Genomic DNA, 15423 nt, shown 5'->3' with positions numbered 1-15423 from the left:
ATTCAAACACTAAGCTCATCATCATCACCATCATCATGATTCTTGTGAGTTGCTCTGTACTAATTTCAAATAGACTCATCTTTATATACCAAGGTTTAACTTTCTTCCCATTCAATCAACAGTTCAACTTGAGTTTGAAAAAATTGTTTGCCTCCAACAAAAGGTAAACTTTCAAAGTCCTTAAATTGTTATTAATCAACTTGTGTTTTTATTTTCACTTTTGTTTCACCATTTAAATCAACTTGAAATAAAAGGCAAATCACAAATTGAAACAGGAAAAATGATTAACTTTGAATACTTCAATATCAACAGTTGAATCCTTATTATTATAATACATTCAAATGATGGATACTCTTTTGTACATTGAAACCTGTGAAACATTGAACAATTCAACATTAATTGCTAATTTAGCCAAGTTAATTAGACAACAATTTCAAGTGAAAATAATGTTACAATTGAATGAGAGATGAAAATAAAACAAGATCCAAACAAATGATCATTTAACATTTAACATGTAATAGGAAACCTTCACAAATCAACTAACAATTAATCAAAGCAACCAACAAAAATATGACTATCAATCGTTACAATCATCATCACTCTCCTCATCATTATCACTTCCATTAGGATCAACCTCACAACTCTTCATCTTACCCTGAGTCGACTTTTTCCAGTGTTTTTACCTTCGACTTGTTTGGCGAAAAAAGAATCTAAATTTTGACCTTTTCTTTGCCGAAATCGTTTTGTCTATTCTTACCTTTCACACTCATCTTTATTTGTGTTTAAATGTGCCAAATGACCGTAATTAAACAATGACTTTGAATCAAGTTTGTACAGTTATTTCCTTGATTGCAATCTTTGCAACGGTTTTCCTTTTACCTTTGATATTATTGTTTGGTGAAGATGTGGCCAACATTGAACGATCTTACAATGAACCTCATTTGGACCTTTTTTCCGATTCCGATGAAAATTCGAGCAACTTTTCCATCAACATTTCCACACTGGATTCAGATGAAGATCCTGAAACTCCAAGTAAGTATCATTAACCCTCTCAAGTGTCATCTCTGTTCAATATATACTTTCAATGGTTAAACTCCAAAAAAATAAAATTTTATCAACACTTTGCTTCCTAAACAACTTAACCTTATTCTTGTGTTTACCAACATGTCAAGTTAATCAGATTGACTTACATCAAACACTTGGTTTTCTGTTAATTCATGAGAAAGCAAAATTCCTTCCATATTTAATCAGAAAACATGATAAACATTCGGAAGAAGGCGAACACAGAAGTGAACATAAAGAGTTGAACGAGGAAGTAAACTTGTACAAAATGCTTAAAATGCTTTACAACAAAAAATAGCCAAAAGTTTAAACATTTTCATCTTTCCAAGTTTACCACTAAACTTAAGATAAATTATGTGTTAATATGATTTGTTAACTGCTATTAGCTGCTATCAACTGTTAATATCCTAAAATAGCTGAATAATTAAGAATTTAACAAAAACAGAAAAAAAAATTCATAAAAATCAAAATATTGCAAGAAAATATTAATGATTGAATCTGGAAAAAAGTGATTCCTTTCCAACCTTTTACCTAAATTGATATTCACCCTTTTTAGGTCACCTATTAAGCTTTTATTGACTGATTGTGATTCAGCGATTGTAATAGTTATATCAGACTCATGATGAGTTTGTTGAAACACTTAATTGTCCCAACAATTAGTAAATGTTTAAAATGAAACAATTTTCAAGCAAATAAATCATTTTCTGGTTTCAACCAATGTCAAGGTTGCAATTTGAAGCTTACTATTTTTCAATCAACTCAATCATCTGTCAGCTAAATTTGATTAACTTTTATTTCATTACAGTTTGTGCCAACATTTATGATTTCCCTTGCCATCGATCATTTGATCAGGATAATCAAGTTATTTGTTTAAATCGCGATTATCAGTGTAACAAAGTAAAAGACTGTCCAAATGGTGAAGACGAGGAAGAGTGCAGTAAGTAAAAAATAGATTTCATTTTTTGTTCAACCTTAATCAATGATTTTACCTTTCAATACACTCGTATTGGCTTTAAATCAAAAGTGTTGTGTGTTTGTCAAAATGAAAAATGATGAGCGAAGGCGAAAGTTGGTGAAAAAAAACTGATCAACATTCATTATTACTTGACATTAAAATTGTTAGTCAATTATCAACATTCATTGCAAGGAAAATGAATCTTTTTGTTGATTTTTTCCCTCAGATTTGCTATACAATGTGAATTAATTCATTTTTTCCTGGCCTCTACAGATGACATTTATGGCGCTCTTGATGAACACTTTACTCGTCAGGCCAAAAAATGGGGAACTTTAATTGTCTCAAACAAATCACAATCTAACTTTATCCATGCTAATTGTAGTAAGTAGATATTACTTTGTTTATCCAGCCATTAGATGATGTTCATTGTCAAGTTTAACAGCAAACATGAAACAGTGACAATTCAGTGACATAACTCTGTTTACCTGATCAGATCAATCTAGATCAGTAAATGTTCATCTCAAGACAACCTTTGATGCTTAACATTTGTTGCGCCTGTTAACAGTCAAAGCATGTTTAACGTCAAGAGATTTGACTTTTTCATTTAATAATATTGCCAGTTTCACTTACAATCAAAATGTTGATTTAAAATTAAATGTTCATCCGGATAAAATCAGCTTTTGTCATCACTTTATAAAGTCTCGAACTGTAATCACAAAAACAAAACGACCTGTTGATATTTGACAAAAGCAAATCTGAACATTTAACATGAAATTAAACGAAATGTTTATTAAAATCAAATCAACTTTAATCATCAAGGTTGAAATAATCTCTATTAGTCACTTTAGGTTTCAGTTTCACCAGTTAATGTCTCAATCTCAAGCTCAAAACAACCCAATGAATCAATCAAGTTAATCGTCACAAATTAAGCTCCAAGACATTATTCATACTTGATCACCTATCATCTTTGGTCATCAAACCCTTTACCATTAAAGGCACTTTCTGGTAAAAAGGCAAAACAACCCAAAGTTGAACATTTTTACAGCTAAAGACAAGAGACTTGCTATTAGCCGTCAAATTGATCGGCAAGTGTTGCAATTTCGCCTTCAAAATTTGATTAATTTTTTCATTGAAACACGATTATCTTATCAACAGAATTGAAATTGCAACCAAATTGTTAATACTCAACAGATTTCAATCCAATTGACAATACACTTTTGAAAGCTTGTTAACATTAATCAATAAAAATAATGCAAAAAGCTTGAGAAAAGGCAATCTGAACTGTTAACTTATTACAGTTGATCATCAATAACTAAAGTAAAGTCACGGAAAACGAGTTAACAGGAAATTGATTCATGATTGAACCATGTTAATAACAATTATAGATATGATAACATTGATGATATTATTTGATTATGAAAAAAAGAAGAGATAATTCATTGAAAGATGAATAGCCAATCCATGAAGCTGAATATTATGAAAGATGCAATTGAAATTCACTTTTCACCAAAGAAGAAGCAAAAATAAATCAAATTTTGAAAGCTTCATTTATTTTCACTTTTGTTTTCCTTTGAAGCAAAAAATAGCAAAATGGTCAGAACTTGCATTAAGTCAATGAACTTGATGTTACATAAAGATTACATGATATGAACATGATGATACAGAAAATAATAAATAATAATTTAATACATTTCTTTTTGTTAACATTTTTCTCTTCATTTCAACTCAACTTTACAGCTTTAGCTGACATTTATCAAAGTCGCTGTCCATGCATTCTCAATGATAGCCAACGAATCTTGTGTACAAACCATGAGTTCACTGAAATACCTTCAAATCTGTCGACAACGATAACAGTTCTGTGAGTATTAAATGAGAAATGAGCTTAAAATGCGAAAAGAATGGCAGAGTTGACGGTAAAAGGCCATTTCCAGAGTAAACCTTGTTTTTGTTTTTCCTGTCCATTTGATAATAAATCAATGAGAAGCCAATAAACGTATCATCACCATTATCATTTTCATGATGAAATTTCAACTGAAAGATTAATCTTTGACCAACAAAAGCAAAAGGGTTTCCACTATCATGGAAGCTAAAAGCCATTTATTTCATTCATCATTTACAGTCAATCATTTTTTGATATCTTCAATGTTGTCTCTCCATTCAACCCTTAATTCAACCCTATTAGGGTCAACAGTTTACATAAGTCAAATTTGTAGTTCATTAATTAAGTCCATCCATTTGAGACTATTAATTGTAATGATTGGTCAAAGGCTAACAGCAAAAATCAAGTCCATTTGTTAATTGAACCGTTTCTTTCCTCCTTATAGTAATCTTGATAATGGTAAAATCGATTCAATTGATTCTCAAGTAATTGCCAAATATTTCAATTTAACAACAGTTTCATTGAAAAACAATCGTTTAACAACAATCAAATCTGATTCATTTTCATCTTTAATCCAATTGAAAAGACTGTAAGTATCTGTTGATTCAATGTAGAAGTCATTTTAACGTTTCCTTCATTTGTACAGCTATCTGATTGGAAATCAAATCAATCACATTGATCAAGATGCATTCCAAAAGTTGATTAATCTTAAATTTCTGTGAGTAAAATTTTCAATTCTTTTGTTTTCTTTAATCAAATTTAAAGCTTTCCATTAACATTCATTATTCATTGGTTTGGATATTTATTGCCTTTTTTGTCAACATTTTGTGATCACTCTTTTGTTCAACAGTCAATTTGGTGAAAGAGTTACAGTTTACAGTTTTTTTTTCTTGAACTTTTTACATCCAACAATGTAAATCATTCAAGATTCAACTTCAATTTTTACACTTTCAATGTTTTGACAGTTCAGTTCATTATATTCATCAGACTCTTTTGTTTCCAATGACTTTAATTCATGTCAAGCTTTCAATGGAAACAAAAAACCCGAAAAAATGGGTAAAAATTTGTGTAACACAGAGTTAATGACAACTTGTTGTAACAAAGTCCATTGACTTTTGGTTTACAATTTTTAATCATTTTGTTATCAATTTCAGAGAACTTCATACAAATCGTTTGGAAAATATCGATGCTGCTCAATTGTTCAAAGGGTTGACAAAACTTGAAACTTTGTAAGTTGATAATATATTTATATTTATATCTATCCATTACTGGGTTCATCATTCCCATTAATATCTCAAAATGCAATTGGATTGACCTTACAATAAATGTCTGCTTTTCTGGTCAACATGGCAATTTATAAGAAGCAGATTAACATTTGGTCAACCCAATAATATAACAATGAATAGCCATTAACATTGCTGTATTATTTGAGATATAAATGTTTCCCATTAAAGATGTTAATCAGGAAAGATTAAATGTATATAAGAATCGATTCAATTTGTTTCTGGATCCATTTTTCAGCGCATTGATGCAAAGTAACTCAATGGTTGTCACAATCAGCTTTGAGTTTTATCCTTTTCCAATCAATTTTTTGTCAAATTTTGGATTCAATTTAATTCCTTTCCTTTTTTGGGTTTCAATTTTTTAGGTATCTGGAATTTAATCAGCTGAAATCCGTTGGAAAATTTCCTCATCTCGATTCGTTAAGATGGATGTGTGTAAGACATTACAATTGTTAACCATTGATCACAATTAACATTTCATTTCTTTGGATCCTTTCTTTTTCTTGTATTCCCATTTATTCATTGAAACTTATAATTCCAGAGATTTGAGCAACAATCAATTGACAGAGATTCAAGACATTTTCCGCAACCTTGTTTCCTTGAAAGTATTGTAAGTAATTTTTGTTACTCTCACTCATTGAAAGTAAATTGATTAAACATCAGAATTCATTTTGTCCATTGGGAAGCGATTATAATATTTATAAATCTTCAATTGCCAAAAATAAAACAGAAACACAGAACCATAACCATGAAACAGTTGGAGTAAACATGATGAAATTGATTGGATTGTAGATTGGTTGTGTTGTTACTTTAAAATACAGTTACAATACCATTTAACTGCATGTAGTCTGCAGTTTAAACCGAGGTTGTAGAAGTAGAACCAAAATTATTGATTTAAACGCTTCCAAAGTCAGTTCGTCAGTGAGAGAAGTTAACAAAATTAATTAACATTAATCTATCACATAATGGTTGCTCAACGAAAGTAAATACACATTTGAACCAAGAAACCAGTTAGATAACTGTTGAACTTTACATTTTAAAATGTCACAAAATAACTAGAGTTAAACTAGTTTGGTTTATTGTTAGTGAAACCATTATTTGAAAGGTTAGATATTGATATAAACTGTTTACAGTCTGATTGAGCTGGATCAAGAAATTTTAATAGACACAAGTTCAAAATTAAATTAAATTTAGCGTACATTATCCCATGTTATTTCATGACCAGTTAAAAAAGTAAACATTGAATAGCTTTTGAGTTAAAAGTGGTACAATCTAGTGTTTGATATTGTCACTATATTTGAATAAGATTTTAAATTAATTTAATCAATTTTTTGCTTCTTTTCGCAGGAATTTAAGCTCTAATAAACTTAAACGATTACCAGCCGATGCGTTTCATTATAATAAGAGATTGATTCATTTGGAGGTGGCTCTTAATTCAATTGAATCTATCGATGTAACAGCTTTCCATAATCTTCGAGATTTACGTAAATTGTAATTTTCTTTTCCATTACAAGATGGCATTTTAAGCCATTTCATTAACTCTGAGTAATTTTGCTTTTGTTTGCTTTTATTTAAGGAATCTGAGTTACAATCCGTTGACAACTTTACCTCGACATGTTTTCAAAGAATCAAATGCACTTCAATCGCTTGATTTATCTGGAATCGAGATTCGAAATATTCATCCGGGACATTTCAATCGAACCGTTGCACTTCGTCATGTGTAAGTATTGTATTGGTTTGCAGTAAGTCTACATTTTTAATCTTATTTTTAATTCGACATTTTTGCCGTTTCCTTAGGTACTTTTCCAAATTTCGATACTGCATGTATGCTCCTCGTGTGAGAGTTTGTAGACCGTTTAGTGATGGTGTCTCATCGGTCAAACATTTACTCCTTTATCCAATTCTCAGAATGTCTGTCTGGATAGTCGCTGGTATAACTTGTGCTGGTAACACTTTGGTTCTTGTTTGGCGATCAATGGCCAAGAAAGAGCACCAATCCCTCTCGTTATTGGTTAAAAATTTAGCCAGTATGTTACTTTAATATCTTAATGACTTATCATTGTATTGACGCGACACATTCATACATGTTGTGAGTCTAAACAATTTATCGAATGGAAATTAATGAGAAAAAACTCTTTTTTCTGCAGTTGCTGATCTGATGATGGGAATTTATTTGGTGGTCATTGGCTCATATGATCAAGTTTTCCGTGAAAAATATAATAATTATGCTCTACAATGGATGCACTCATGGAAGTGTAATTTCTGTGGATTTTTAGCCACTCTTTCCTCTGAATTATCAATTTTCATTGTTCTCATGATAACCATTGAAAGATATCGAAGTATCACCATGACTTGTCGACTGGTAACCCTTCGATGGACTGCATCTATTCTTCTTCTAATCTGGACTGTCTCGCTTGCAGTTTCACTCTTTCCTATTTTATATTGGTCAGACCCTGAAGACCCTCTCTATTATGCTTCAAACGGAGTTTGTTTTCCTCTTCACCTGGAAGATCCTTTCATGTTTGGCTGGCAATTTTCCACCTTTATCTTCCTCGGCATCAACTTGCCCGCTATTGTGGCCATTATTGGTTTATACACTCGACTATTTCTTGTAATTAAAAGAGATCGTCAGCTAACTCGACCTGCTTTATTGGGAAAGGCAGATCATGAAGATGTTATCCTCGCTTTTCGATTCTTTTGTATTGTTGTCACAGACTGTCTTTGCTGGGTACCAATTGTGTCGATCAAAATATTTTCATTTACCTACATGTACATATCACGTAAGTATAAGAAACAAAATATCAGCAAAATATCTTTTATTTCATTATTCGATTCCTTTTCCATCTTTGTCAACTTCATCCCTTTAAAACATTTCATAAAAATGATTAGCTTTACACTTTCTTAGTGCCACAAATTTCTGTAATTATTCTGATAAATCAAATGTTTTTTCCCTCTCTAGCTAAAGTATATGCTTGGCTGGTTGTATTTATATTACCCATCAACAGTGCCTTAAATCCAATGATATACACGATTGCAGCTCCAACTGGCTTTCGTCGCAAGGCAACTAAATATCTCAGACAAGCTCGTCGTCATTTAGGACCGTTACTTGGTTGGACTTCATCTGGATCAATGCACCAAGATCGTTATTCTTCTTCAGTTCCTTCAAATGGAACGAGTTCACTTGACCACACGAGATCAAGTAATTGCTCGGTTTTATCGATGGCGGCTGTTAATTCAATCACCAAAAATGGATTAATCACGAACCATGTATCCTCCGAGAAAGAGATCGTTAAAATGAGAATCAAATGAGATGAAGCAACGATTCAGAAAAATTTACAAGACAGAAACTGACTTCTGTGGATGTGTCACAATCTTTTCCATTGAAACGTTCATTTGTTCAATTGTGATCAATCAAGGTTTCTTAAATACTTTCGTTTCAAATGTTTTTGTAAATAATGTAACTTATCATTTGACATTCAACTCATTGTTGTTATTAATATTCATGTTGTACTGTTAAATTTGATTATAAATTTGTACATACCAACAAATTCTCAGTAAAAGAAACATTCTTTAACAGGCAACTCTTTAAGGTCAATAATGAATCAGTAATATTTGCCGATGGCATCGAGCAGTCAAGTTATTTTTTCCGTCCTTTTACAAAAATTACAGCTTTAAATTGGTAATCGATTGATCAGATTCATAAACAATAGATGCAGATGACAGAGCATACAAAAATCAACCCACATTTTTTAGGATTGCGATTTTCAAGGAAGATGAAGATAATAAATGCAAAATTTCAAAGAATGGTGTAAATAAATAATATTTACATTGCAAGCTTTATTGAATAATTGCTTTGATCAGACAATAGTATATATTAGTAAAGTGAACGTGTTATTTTGCCCAGCTTTTTGGCCGATTTTTGACGAAAATGGCGAATAAGGCTCATCGTTAAAAGAACACTCTGAAAATAGAAAATGAAAAGTCAGGCTATATACGCTCGTGTGGACAAATTTAGCAGAGAAACTCACCATGAAGACGTTCAATCCAACAATGAAAGAAGTAGTACCTCGTGGTCCAACTACCGACAAGATTAATCCTCCGATTGAAGGTCCGATTGCAAGTCTATTGGAATAATCAAGTTAGCTGTTGATTGTAGTTTTGAAACTATAGACTTGGTAATATTAAATACTAATTGCTTACCCAATGCTAGTGCATGACAAATAAGCACTCGTTATCATTCCATAGGTTTCCATGCTTTCTAAATAACCTCTTCTATTTATTGCATCTTTTTTAACAGAAATAAATCCACACAACACTCGACCAGCTTCACCGAATCCAATACAAACTAGACAGGGAATAATTATACATATTTGAGGCTCAATGTTTATTTTGGGAATCGGGCCAATGAATAAAGCGCCAGTCAAAATAACGGGACAACAAATGAGATTCATCACTTTTGGAGGAATCTGGATTATTGAAGGTTTAGCATATTGATAAATTAATAAGAAAGGTTGATAATTTAGCTTAAAATTGAACTTACTCCATGATCGACAAACCAACCGATTATTGGACTAGACATTGCATAAGACATGCCTAAACAAACAAAGAATAGGCCTAAAACAGTCGGTGCTAAATCGAAGGCTCTTAAATGAGGTTCTAATAAAACATTCAATAAACCCACATCCATGAAAGCAACACAGATGCCTAAAAGATCAACCAAAGTTTCAAAATCAGTCAGAAATTCAGTTAGAGAAACTGGTTGCCGAACTTCGGGTGTGCCTAGAATTAAAATAAGAATGAACAAAAAGAAAAAATTTAGGGATTCAAAGTTAATTCCTCTAATTCAAATTGAGTAAATTGTATGTTTAAACATATTGCGTCTCTTATTTTTTAAAAATTTTAAAATATTAATATCAAGATATCAAGTCACAGAATATTTACCTATTTTTGGTGCAAACATGAGATTAACGATTGCTGCTGAAAAAAGGATTAATCCAAGAACCATGAATGGAAATGAATAGCCTCCGACTTCATAAAGAAAACCACCAAAAGTTGGTCCCAATGTTGACCCAAGAGCGAAAGCAACTTCAAGAATACCCTAATCAAGAATAAATTAAGATTAAAGATGAATCGAGGTAAATGCCAATTTAAGAAGGATTTCATGTTGCTTTGAAAACGGTTCTTACGCTTCAAAATTAACTTCGCAAATAAAATGAAATTATAACTCACAAACACCATTGCCGTTTTCGTTGGAAATTGTTCAGCCATAGCTGAGTAGCAAGCAGTAAGGTTGGCTGAAACACCAATTCCATTAACAATTCGAACGATGAAACAAATCACAATGAAAAGGAAACCCGATGGTACGTAAATAGTCAAGCTGGTTGGGAAAACATTATTGTTAATAAAGTCAACTCAAAAGACCAAAAGTACAAAAATACTCACCCAAAAGCAACGACTGACAAGCCAGCACAGGCAAGACCAAATTGCATCAAAATATTACATGATTTATAAGCAACCTGTTAATTGAATGGTTAAACCAACCAAGAAATCAGTATAAACAGATCATAACGAAAAAGAGGTTCAAAGATACACTCAATCCTTTCATAACAAGAGTACCGAAAAATAGCCTATGCAGCATATTTTCATGTTAAGATATTCATAGAGCTACATAGAGTTGCATAGATTTTTTAATTGTGATGAGTCCGATTACAAGGGAATGGAGTGTATTATATAAAAGTTAAACTCACTAATTTGCCAAAAATTGGTGAAGTGAATAGAATGGTTGTTTCAAGAATACCGAAGATGAAGCCATAGACAGCCGGTGAAGCACCTTTCTCTTCGGCGATTCTGGGGAAAAATGGTGCTTGAAGGGAATAACATGCAGCTTCAGCTAAACTACCGTAAAACAAGACAAAGATAAACAAAATTTCATCTTTTCGAGTCAAAGCGGAGGAAATTTTTTTCTGTTTCGAAGCTTCACAATCACTATTTGACTGTCCTGAAATTTTGACTTTAACTGCCATAATAGATTAATACCGGTTGATGAAAAGATTCAAAAATGATACAAGAAAAATGAAACACCGTTGAGGTTGACCACGAAACACTTGTCATAAAGCATTAAAAATTGAACAGTAAATTTTAAGTTGGGTGAAATTCATTTCAAGCAATAGAAAATGATACTGAATTGGGAAAAAATTCTCAACATTGAGCCGAAAATATGTTTACCAGGTCTGAACATAATAAGTTCAATGTTTTAATATGTCAGACAGTTATTGGTTTAACGACACCAGAACCACGGGTTTCTTTGATCAGTAAACATTAAGCAATCCTTTTATGCCTAAAAAAGAGTTAATTGACGCTTGTATCATTAATGAGAGTCTGTTTATGTATTTAATTATATTATTTAAGACTCATTTGTATCAACAGTCTCGACTAAATGCGTGGATTCTGACTTGTTTGGGTTACTCAATGAAATTTTATAAAAATACAAATATTGCATCCATCTGAAAATAAGTGAAAAAATTAAGACCTTTAATTTTTTATGGCAACAATCAAAATAGTAAACTAGTTTTACACAATAGTTTTACAAAACTAGTTTCAATAATTTATTTAGTTAATCATTTAATCCGGATAATGAGCATTTTTCCAGCTTCTGATTGAGGTAATTTATCTTTACCAAAAAAACTCATTTTGTTTACATTGAGAATCTATTGTCTGGATTTGTGAACACTAAAAATTCCAATTTTGATACATTAAAAATGTAATACAGGATCAATGATGGCTATTGGCGTGGACTTGATTCCTAAGTAGACTTAAAGTGTCATCCGGTCGACTGGCTTTTGAGTAACGACGATAAACGAGGCATATAGTTAACATGATTGCCTAAGAAATGGAAAAAATGAAATAATTCAAAATAAATTCATATTAGATTCAATTTCGGAATGATGTATTTCAAATTTAATTTGTTTGCTGAGCCTTGTTTACTCACCATGAAGATGTTTGTTCCTACATTTACATAGGTTGTGACTCGAGTGTCGTATGCTTCCATAACTATTCCTCCGATGGAAGGTCCGATTGAAAATCTATACAGAAAACCAGAAGATTGTTAGATTTTTGCTCATGTAAGTGTAACATTTAAAATGTACCGTTCTTTACTTACCCAACACTGGTACATGCCAAAAATGTACTTGTGATAAGACCATATGTTTCAATGTTTTCCAGAAAACCTCTTCGATGTATTGTATCTTTTTTAACGGAAACGAAACCACACAAGGCTCGACCAGCTTCACCTATTCCAATGAAAGCCAGGGAAGGAACAACTGTCCAAACTGTAGGCTCTATGTTAATTAAAGGAATTGGACCAACAAATAATGCACCGATCAGAGAGATGGGACAACAAATGAGATTCATCACTTTAGGAGGAACCTGGTTCAAAGAAAATGATTGAATAAAGTAAATATTTTGAGTAAAATGATAATTTGTATAATTGAACTTACTCCTTGATCAACAATCCAACCGATTATTGGACTGAAAATTGCATAGGCAATGCCGTGTGTAACAAAAATTAATCCTAAATAAAAAGGCCTGAGATTGAATCGTCGTATATGAGGTTCTAATATAACATTCAATAAACCCAAATCCATGAAAGCAATACAAATTCCTAATAGATCGACCAGAGTTTCAAAGTCGGCCAAAAAGGTGATTATGGAAACCGGTCGTCGAGTTGATGGCGTATCTGTAAGTAAATTAACAGCGAAATGATTTCAGAATAAGATTGCAAAAAATGTAACAAATGATAAACTGGGCAAATCAATCAAATGAATTTTAAAAAGGAAAAGTTTCTTTTAGCAAACTCATTATATTGACTAAAGCCTGAAATAATATGCATAGGCTTTAATCATTTTTAAAGTTTCTCAGGTGGTGTAAATTCATGCTGAAAAATTTGCCCTTTAACAATGGTTAAGTTGACTCTTATATCTTACCTATCTTTGGGGCACAATAGAGGTTAATAAATGTCGCTGCAAAAAGGATGAATCCAAGAACCATGAATGGAAATGAATAGCCTCCAACTTCATAAAGGAAACCACCAAAAGTTGGTCCCAACGTTGACCCAAGAGAGAAAGCAACTTCAAGAATGCCCTGAAAAAATAAATTGAAACTAATCTGTTAAAAAAACCTGATATCCAATGAAATTTATCGAAATTCAATCATAGGTAATAAACCTGAAGTTAAAGTTTTAATATGTCTTTGATTACATTAGCATTAGTTTAGTTTAACCGGCTAAAAAACCTATCAGTTTAGATGGAAAGGATGATATACTCACAAAAACTAGCGCAATTTTTTCTGGAAACTGCGAAGCCATGGCTGAATAACTTGAAGTCAGGTTGGCTGAAACACCAACTCCATCAATAATTCGAATTATGAAGCAAACTATGATAAAAGTAGGTCCTGATGGCAAGTAAATGGTGAACCTAAAACAGAAAATGAAATTTGAATCTCAGTTGTTTACATAGGGAAATAAATTCTTACCCAAATAAAATTATTGTCAGTCCAGAAACAGCGAGACCAAATTGCATCAAAATATTACATGATATATAAGCGACCTGTAATTTGAATGGTTATAACGATGAACAAAATTTAAAAAATCACAAAATGAATAGTTAAACAGGTGATAGATAAAGGGGTAAACTCACTAATTTGCCAAAAAATGGCGAGGTAAATAAAATGGTTATTTCGAGGACAGCATAGATGAAACCATAAACAGCTGGTGAGGCGCCTTTATCTTCAGCCACTTTGGGGAAAAATGGTGCTTGAAGTGAGTAACATGCGGCTTCGGCGAAATTTGCGTAACACAGAGCAAAAATAAATAAAATTTGTTGTCTTTTAGTTAAATATGAGCCAGGTTCTTGTGATCCTTTTATAGCTTCGTAGTCACCACTAGCCACTGATTGACCTGACAGTTTAGTCGTTGCGGTCATGATTGGTAAATAGGAGAAACAATATAAACAGAAACTTTAGATTATTTAAAATGTAGAAAATTAATTACAGTTGAAAATTAACCAAAAGACTACACAATATAAATGATATAAACCCAAAACTGAATCTTAATTTTGGGTACTGTAGGGTGAAAACAGTAGTCAAGTTATTAGAGATGCAGAAACACTATTTGTATTAGTGTTTGCCACCAAACTTGTCATTTATTATTAAAAAGGAAAGGTTTAAAGTTTTCATTTTTATCAATTAATCAACACCATCTGCACTCTGACATTGCTTGATTGATACACATATTAGTATTTTGAATGTATCGACAAATTGAAGTTTGAATCAAATTATCTAAAGATTATTTCCGCTTGTCTATTGTCTTGTCATACTCAATATCAAAACACACTCATTTTGGTATCACAATAACATTTAATTTTCAGATTTTGATTTCTTTGTAATGTTCACCTCAATTCACACCAATTCCGTTACCCATTGCACTAAACATAATCAGATGACAAAAATTAGATCATTGGCTTTCCTAGTTTTCCTACAGAAGCTAATCTCTATTAATTAGGAATAGATTGTCTTATCAATTCAATGTTTTTTTTCCTTTTGTTAAACGGCTCTTAACACTTACATGTTATTTGGGTTGTTAATAGTTACAAGATAAATAAACAAGTCTTACCCCAGTATCTTGGAGCTGAGCGAGTCGACAATCGTATGGAACTGACTTCTGAACCATATCTAGTGCGAGAAGTCATATTATATCCTTTTTGGTTAAAATCACAGTCGTAAGTAAAAAAAAAGTCAAATTACTGGTGAAACTGGTCAAACAAAATAAGTCATCCAGTGTTGATAAAAATGAGATGAAACCACGTAAACCAGTATTTTGTTGAATAGACGGTTAGATGGAAAGATAAGATCACTGCCAATGCAAACTGTAAAAGTTGAATAATTTACACAATTTTAGTTGAAAGTTCAAATTACGAATTAGGATGAAATTATTGACAAAATGAACAGATCATTTTTTTCACAATGGTATGAAAGATTTGCCTAGTGAAAACAAAAAAGATGGTGAGTTAAAAATTCTAGTGTCCTTGTGGGTCGACTGTATTATAACCCGGTTTCAAAAACGGGTTCAAGAATTGAGAGAAAGAGAAACGTCTTGGGAAGAAAGATAATCTTGCAAAGGAAAGATGAGAGTCTAGGTACAAGTACAACCTATCCTTAAGGCGGACGCTTGTACTTAAAATGAAACTTGT

General features: G+C 32.0%; 3 protein-coding genes across 4 annotated transcripts; 1 reads left to right on the top strand and 2 right to left on the bottom strand.

Moving 5' to 3' along the window:
• The first annotated feature begins 128 nt into the window (after positions 1–128).
• Positions 129–8760, top strand: LOC107365385 (uncharacterized). Its single transcript, XM_025161523.2, has 14 exons — positions 129–1032; positions 1868–1999; positions 2291–2398; positions 3755–3875; positions 4342–4485; positions 4543–4614; positions 5051–5125; positions 5545–5610; positions 5721–5789; positions 6527–6670; positions 6756–6899; positions 6977–7206; positions 7327–7959; positions 8139–8760. The coding sequence occupies exons 1-14, from the start codon at positions 813–815 to the stop codon at positions 8486–8488; spliced, it is 2508 nt and encodes an 835-aa protein (XP_025017291.2). The 5' UTR covers positions 129–812; the 3' UTR covers positions 8489–8760.
• Positions 8761–8973: 213 nt separating this feature from the next.
• On the bottom strand, positions 8974–11402 carry LOC107365431 (MFS-type transporter SLC18B1-like). The gene is made up of 8 exons (XM_015932922.3): positions 10927–11402; positions 10622–10695; positions 10409–10556; positions 10121–10277; positions 9720–9958; positions 9380–9645; positions 9208–9301; positions 8974–9140 (listed from the first exon to the last, which is right to left on the bottom strand). The coding sequence occupies exons 1-8, from the start codon at positions 11200–11202 to the stop codon at positions 9054–9056; spliced, it is 1341 nt and encodes a 446-aa protein (XP_015788408.2). The 5' UTR covers positions 11203–11402; the 3' UTR covers positions 8974–9053.
• A 287-nt stretch (positions 11403–11689) lies between these two features.
• On the bottom strand, positions 11690–15372 carry LOC107365677 (MFS-type transporter SLC18B1). 2 transcript variants are annotated; one of them, XM_015933227.3, is made up of 9 exons: positions 14847–15372; positions 13873–14132; positions 13709–13782; positions 13503–13650; positions 13162–13318; positions 12676–12914; positions 12339–12604; positions 12168–12261; positions 11690–12061 (listed from the first exon to the last, which is right to left on the bottom strand). In XM_015933227.3, exons 1-9 carry the CDS (start codon positions 14920–14922, stop codon positions 11951–11953), a joined length of 1425 nt encoding a protein of 474 aa, XP_015788713.2. In that variant the 5' UTR covers positions 14923–15372; the 3' UTR covers positions 11690–11950. The 2 variants fall into 2 exon arrangements, with proteins under 2 accessions (XP_015788713.2, XP_089122865.1); XM_089266739.1 differs by lacking the exon at positions 14847–15372 and having other exon boundaries at positions 13873–14335.
• Between the last annotated feature and the right edge of the window lie 51 nt (positions 15373–15423).

The sequence above is a fragment of the Tetranychus urticae genome, chromosome 1 (assembly GCF_039701765.1).
Source record: "Tetranychus urticae isolate SD_2017Ah chromosome 1, NJAU_TeUrti_SD_1.0, whole genome shotgun sequence".
NCBI lineage: Eukaryota > Metazoa > Arthropoda > Arachnida > Trombidiformes > Tetranychidae > Tetranychus > Tetranychus urticae.
The sequence above is the reverse complement of the archived record's forward strand: the minus strand, read 5'-3'. Positions and strand labels throughout refer to the sequence as shown.